This window comes from Nilaparvata lugens, chromosome 5 (assembly GCF_014356525.2).
Source record: "Nilaparvata lugens isolate BPH chromosome 5, ASM1435652v1, whole genome shotgun sequence".
Lineage (NCBI taxonomy): Eukaryota > Metazoa > Arthropoda > Insecta > Hemiptera > Delphacidae > Nilaparvata > Nilaparvata lugens.
In genome coordinates, this window is record NC_052508.1 from 66,756,163 (window position 1) to 66,763,778 (window position 7,616).

The 7,616-nt window shown below is 35.7% G+C and overlaps 1 protein-coding gene across 1 annotated transcript; it reads right to left on the reverse strand.

The window, feature by feature from the left end:
• Window positions 1-1,237: 1,237 nt before the first annotated feature.
• Window positions 1,238-7,610, reverse strand: LOC111059825. The gene is made up of 2 exons (XM_039429119.1): window positions 7,197-7,610; window positions 1,238-2,029 (listed from the first exon to the last, which is right to left on the reverse strand). The coding sequence occupies exons 1-2, from the start codon at window positions 7,550-7,552 to the stop codon at window positions 1,576-1,578; spliced, it is 810 nt and encodes a 269-aa protein (XP_039285053.1). The 5' UTR covers window positions 7,553-7,610; the 3' UTR covers window positions 1,238-1,575.
• Between the last annotated feature and the right edge of the window lie 6 nt (window positions 7,611-7,616).

Here is a 7,616-nt window from a genome sequence, read left to right on the forward strand (position 1 = left end):
CCTCCTCCTCCTCCTCCTCCTCATCGTCCTCTGATTCTTCTTTAAGTCTGCTGCTGCTACTAGTGTGTGCATGTTGTACAAGTGTATCTTTCAATTGTTTTAGTGGATTGATAATTGGCTCTAATGATTTTTGTCTAATCGAATCATTTTCCCTAATCATACTAGTTAATGATCTATGTTTATTAATAATTGACTTACGCAAACCTTTTATCCTGTCAATTACTTTACTAGTATGACGATGATGATCACGTTGCACTAGTCTTCGCCGGCGCCCTCCTCTTTGTTTTTTTCTTTTTAATTTAATTTTACGCATATTGCTAGTAGTAGAACGATAATTAGTTCTTTCACCTACACTGGCTCAACAACAAATGATGAGAATTGACACATGTCAATTGGTGCTGCTGCTATACACACTTGGATCAATATACTTACCAAGACAATTACGATATTTACCAGCATCTGGTTTACACTCAGTGAAAATTGAAATAAAACTATGATTTCCGCCGCTTTGCCATACATGTGAACATAGATTTCTGAATGCAACAAATGTCATATCAGTTCCGACAAAATCCCTATATATTAATTTTAAATTGTGCATATCCATTTTAAAAATAATCAGCATATTTGCATTGTCTCTGATATGATGTTTTGAAATTGCGCCATAGCTTTGAATTAAGTACACACAATCTATGCTTTTGTGTCTGCCCATTGTGAAAAAATTACGTATTTGCGGCACACGTGTAACATTCAAATCGTCAAAAATTATCAGTGAATGAGTGTCGATATCATTCGGTTGCGGTATGCATTCAATATTGTCAGATTTATAGTAGTTTACACACTTGAGTTTTGAAAAAACAATGTCCAATAGTTTATATTTTTCCTGATACAAAGACTTACTGAACAAGTATAGGTTTTTGAATTTTAATCCATTTTTATCGAATATTAAATTCAGCAGTACATTTGTCTTTCCACAATTTGATGCACCGCAAATTAGAATTCTAGCTGAACTTGGCAAAAACTCACCATGCTTTTTTCTATCTAGACAATTTTTGCCGCCCACTTGTTTTGTATCTACAATTAGATTATCAAAGTTAACTATTGCTATTGACTCTTTTGCTGTCGTCATAATAATAACTCTTGCTGCGCGCGCTTGCTGTTTACACATGCGTGTCTACAGTTCAACTATGCTATTAACATCGCTACATCCGATGTGTGTGTGTGTGTGTGTGTGTGTGTGTGTGTGTGTGTGTATACTACGAGCGGTTTATGAATGAAGAAAACACGCACATACAATGTTCACAGTTTATTAAAAATACTAGATACATACAAATTTAGCAGCAGCAGCAGCTAAAACAAGCGTATCTTACAAAGTTGACAAAAAGTTGAAAATACATACATTAGTTGACAGCTGCATACATAAATGGTGAAAATATACATACAAAGTTGACAGCTGCTGCTGCAGTAAGGTAAGTGGCGACAAATCTAGTGATAATACATACATACAAAGTTGACAGTGTTAATATTACAATGCGTGTGTCTTTCACATAATACAGTATAGCACCAGCGTCGCACGCATTAATTAAGATTAGCCATTGACATGCAATAATCTAAAATATAAATTAATATCTTTTCTTTCTTCTTATCATCATCATCTTCATCAGCTACATTAAAGTCTATTGATTTAATTTGCGAGTAAAGTATGTTTAGTTGCATAGAAAATTGAGCACAAATACAAGTATCTACTACATCAAATACACTGCTTGCATCTTTTAAATTTTTATATGAACATATAGCTAAATGAAACCTACTATCATCATCATCATCAACAACAACAACATTGCTGAAAAATGTTTTTTTACATAAGCCAACTAGAAAGCATTTTTCAATATCAACACGTTTTACACACATCGCTTTAAGCGTACACAAAAGATCAATTAATCTTTTAATAATACTACACGCATCGTTACCATTCAGCAAATAGAACAACAGTGGCGCATCCATAGCCATTGACATTATGTTTATATCATATCTGAAACAATATGCAAATAAATTTAATGATTTTTGCGTGTTGCACGCAGATTCTTCTTCTTCTGTTTTACAGACGGAGTAATAATATCACTCTTATCTATCCAGCTAGTTTTATCAAAGCCTAACCATTTAACAAGATATTTATTGTTTGATTTTCGTATTATTCGTTCAACTAAATATGTATTTTGTTCGGACGGTGTTAAGTTTGTTTTCATCAATTGTTCACTATAAAATCTACCTTGTATGATTTCATTGTTAAGATCGCGAATTACATAGGTTGGCGGTTGTGTGGGAAAAACACCGTGAATTATAAACAGTTCTGGCGACCAATTTAATCTAAAACTTTTATCAAAAACCTGTCGAAACTTACTTATTCGCACTACGTCGCCTATTGCAAACTTTGGTCGATAAACTGTACGCGACGGCGTCTGTTTTGACTTTTTCTTCAACTGTAACATGATCAAATGCTTTTCATGACGTCGTCTAACACTGGCCGGTGTCATGCCAATCGCTGAATGAATAGTGTTATTATATTGATAAACAATGTCCGGCAAAATGTTTAACCATTTTTGCGTACCGTTAGCAGTTAGTCGTTCATACAAACGTGATTTCAGTGTTCGGTTCAATCTTTCAACAAAAGCTGCCTTAATTTCAGAAAATACACTGTAATGATTAATGTTCAACCTATCGAATAGTTGTTTAACATCCTTATTGTAAAATTCGCGACCTAAATCGCTTTGCACATTTTTTATACCCTTATTTAATACTAATATTCGCGCTAATTTTCGTTCAACTTCTTTTCCCGTTTTAGTTTTTAATGGTTCAGCAAAAGCATAACGTGAAAAACAATTAATTGCAATCAAAATATAACGATAGCCGTTGTTTGCTCTAGCAAATTCTGGCAATTCAATTAAATCAATTTGAATGAGGTCTTTTATTCCTTTTAATATATATTTACGTCTGTTGAATTTTCTTCGCGCTGGACGGTGCAATTCCTGTGCAATTTTCTGTTGCAAATCTGACATATTTGCGGTTTCGATCTCCCCCCTACGCGAATGTGCGCGTGTGATTGTTTTTGCTAGAGTTCAGTCACACCTGCAGCACTACTGCTCCAGACAGCGATCTTTCTTCTTCTTCTTTAGACGGATGTTGTTTCTGCCGCCTTCTTCTTCTTCTTCGTGTTCGACACTGAGCTGAGCGACGCTTGTTGAACTGGTTTCATTAATAGCTTCTTGCTCCTCGCTCTCTCTCTCTCTTTCACTCTCACTGCTGCGATCAATCTGACGTAACAGCAGTCCCGCTAGCCGCGTTGCTGCTGCTGCTATCAATATCTTCTCTTCTTCTCTCTTCTTCTATTAAATAATGACCCCACGCTTTCGTATCTATACCGTTTGATTCAATGTATCTTTTTGTGTCAAATGGTGATAATGCAACTTTGGCACACGATATTTGATAAATATCATGCGAATAACTGCGTAATTGTGAAAAGCATTCACGTTGAACTAATCTATCTGTCAGACATTTCATGTACATGTCATATCTTAGTTTATTGTTTATAATTGTTCTTGCTACGCCTTTAGCTGCGTGCTTGCTAAACTTTTCATAAGAACTAACCTTAATACTACTACTATTATTACTATTACTATTACTACTGTCACTAGCACTACTGCTTAGTACATATTCAAAACTGTAAAGTTTCGCACGAAGTCCACAAAAAGCCGTAATAATTCCCGATTTTAATTCATCTTTAAATGTGCCAGGCACACCATGGTTCAATTGACTATAACAACAATGTGTGACAGGATAAGCACTTGTGTCAAAATGTTGAAGATTTTGTTTGATAACTGCATAGATATCGTCCGATTTTATATGGTATAGCAATGAGTCTGTATCGCTCATGCACAATTTAACACAGCTTGGATCGAACATTTTCAAGAAAATGTTGTAGTGGAAATTGAACATTGTAAATTTACTCAAATCAAGAATTGAAAAACCGGCATAAATTGGACGATCTAATTTTATTTCTGTTTTACACATTTGTACAGCGACAATGTCTTTGTCAAACACAATCCATCGTTTACAGCTTGGTTTTGCAATCAAACTTTCCAATTTTTTCTGACAAGTGATTAGCCTAAAATCTATTCTTTTCCTATTATTCTCCATCAACTTTCCGAACAGACTATTTGAAAGAAATTTAAAGAGGGTACGTTCAAATGAATTTTTTGCTTCCTTTCTCAGTTGTGCATTCAAATCAATAAACGGTTTAAGCCAGTACGACTGATGAAAAGCGATTACTCTATGTACAGCAGTCAATTTCATGCCCAAGCTTAAATAAAGTTTCAAATTTCTATAGTGGAGTACATATCGTTTACGATTATAAAGGGTGGCTAAAAGACGTGATGACGCGGCGGCGGCGGCGGAGGCGGAGGCGGGAGACGGGCGGCGCGCGGCCGCTTCTCTGCGCAGAGCAACAGTGTTGTCTGTTTGATATGGAGAGAACAGGTTGTAAGGCGGCTGATCTTTTAATGGAGCCAAGGGGAAGCTGTTATGTAATTGGTGTAAATTAACTGGATAGGACAGGTCTGCTTCAATTATATAGCCAGTCTCGGCTTCATCGTGTATGCTTGTAAAATCGCCTAAAGCCATAATTTCATTTTGTGATAAAAATCTGAAATTTGATTCAGGTAGCTTGTAGGCAATCATTGTATGTGCGTATAAGCTTGTACAATCAAGATAGAGCAAAAAACTATTTTCAATAGCCGGGTTATAATTTACACCCATATATTTATTGTTTGCGACTGCATGACGGTGGGGAATAACTGATAGACCACCGCGTAAACCAGATTCTATGAGCAAGTTCATATCAGCATTGCTAATTAATTCTAAACGTACTTTAGTCAAATATAACATTGCATTCAACGAAAAATGCGGTAACGATACAAAGTGTGATACATCCAGTTTGTAAATTGTAAAAAATACAGTCCTAAAATTTTGAAAAATATCTGCCAGCAGTAAGCAATCTGTCAAAAGGTAGAGATCATGATATTCACCCAATGAGTTTATGTTAAATTCGCGCCAAACTTTCTGCGCATGCTCATAATCGTCTACTTGCAATGCTGTATTATTAAGTGTACTGTAAAATGAGTCAATTGTCGGCAATTGCTGTTCTTCAAATTTTTCAGCATCTGTTATGTACTGATACGGGTACACGCCTTTACGTAGTAAAAGTTTTTGTTGATTTTTATCGTTGAATATTTTACACATTACTTTGAAATTAGTATCAATGTTTTCTGTATCACTTGCAAGATTGGCAACAAGTGACTGTAGACTTGAGCTTAAGAATTGATAGCTGTCAAGGAAACGTACAACACGATCTATTGTAATTGTGAGGAATTTTTCCGATGAGTTTGCAATACAATCAATTTTCTCCTTTCGTCCTGCTAATGCCTTAACAATGAAATGACTATCATATCCGCGAAAATTATGAAAAAAACAGTTTAATAGTTTTGGTGCTTTTGCATTTAAATTACATGACTTGTGCGTTGCACCGAGATAATGGCCTGTTGTATGAGAATGGTGCCTAATACGAATTTCGTTGGCTTTAAATTCATCGTTGCACAAGAAACATACTGTACTATTGTTAAAAGCTAATAATTGTTCTTCATTCAATTCAATCATGGGCACTTCTTGTTGCATATCAATGGAACAGTTTCGACCTATGGCAATGATCTCATCAAGAAATTGTTCAATAATTTTCTCGCCAACACTTGTAGCTCTATAAACGCGTGGGCCGTAGAATATTTCACCTGATTCGTCTAAAATAATAAACGCATAGCCGCAAGCAACATGTTTTTGTGTTTTCCTTGTAAAGCTATTTCCTATATCAGTTCCGAGCAAATCATCAACATTTTCATCATCGTCATCGAGCTCCTCCTCACCGTTATTTGTTGGTACAATAAAACTTTCAAAATCGGCAAATGCAATGTACTTATTTTTTAGTGTGTACGAAAAATTTTTAAACTTTAACATTTCACCCTGTTTAGGTAGTACTGTTCTTTGTATTGCAAATGTTGAACACAAATCCATATGTTTTTCTAGATTGGTTTTTCCATCGCAATTGGCATGCCGGTTAGTTGTAAATTTGTTAAAACAATATGGACAAATGAACACTTGACCATTATGCAAAGACAAGTGATGACTCAGTAGCCGTGACAATCCGTTATACCCTTGACGCGTGTTTATCAGAACATAATGCCATTTTTTCGGCGTTGTATCATTTGACAATAGTAGAAGATTGATTTTATGTTCGCGTTGTCTATAAATTGAACAACGGTACGGGAAAAACTTTTTTTTAGCAGCATCATAAGCAATCACTGTTATAGAAATGTTTAAATTTTGCACTTCAAATTTTTTAATGTCATGCACTGTAGTAGGAAACTTAATACCGGTCAAATTTAGATTATTTTCAAATTGCATCAGATAGTCAACATTCATATTTCTACGTCTGTAATGAAAATAGCTAAGTACACTCCATACAAAACATTTACTATCATTTGTGTTTTTTACATTTATAACGGCTCTTTTTGCTTTTATAAAAGCAGGTGTTTCAATGTATGTACTATTTCCGCCAGCTAAAGGATTGTAACGAGTAATATTCAAATCAAATGAAATGATTCTAACTACAGTCCAACCACTGCCGTACCTAATAAATTTATCAAGCGTTGATTCAATTTTCTCTACACCACTAATAAATTGGTCTTGCAAAATATCTAATTGTTCATCAACATTAATTAACAATGACGTATAACTGTAAAACGATGCGTTTGTCATAGTTTCAACGATTTCTTCTTGTTGCGATTGATCGCTGCTGCTGCCGCTATCAACATTTACTTTTTTCAATTGAACAGTTGTAACAAAATACCATTTAATATTTTTGTCAAAATTATCACTTTCTTCAACAATTAATTCATTTACTTTTGGCTTTAAAATTTGCAATAATGTTTGAACAACATCGATGAATAATTTTCTAAAAACAAATCTGTAGCGAACTGCACACGAATTTATGCTAGTACTTCGTTCAATAGTATAATCCATTGTTTTTTGATTTTGCTAGTAGTAGTAATAGTATTAGTAATAATAATAATAATAATAGGTTTTTGCCGCCTTACCGCTGTGAAGAGCTTGTTTGCTGCGGCTCAACGTTTTCAACTTCGTTGTCGATTTTAGTAGCGTTCACGATCCTCGGCTGTGACGAGTTCGTCACATCTAGCAGCACCAGTGACGACGATGATGATGATGCTTCCGCTTGCTGACCACAATTGCGACTGGACGAGTCCGCGCTCACACCGGTCACATCAATTTGCCGGCCTCTGCCCTGAGCGATGACGCGTCGTTGTTCGGCAAAATAAATGCCGCGGCCCCGTCCGCCACGTTTTGGCGTATCGCACGCTGTGGAAAAGTGCACACGTTTCGGCGGTGGCGATGATTCGCTGCTGTCAACCACGCACCATTCCTCGCTTGCCATTTCCACCTCCTTGTCGTGCGCTATCGACTCAACCAGGCTGAAAAACAAACATATAGAATGAAAT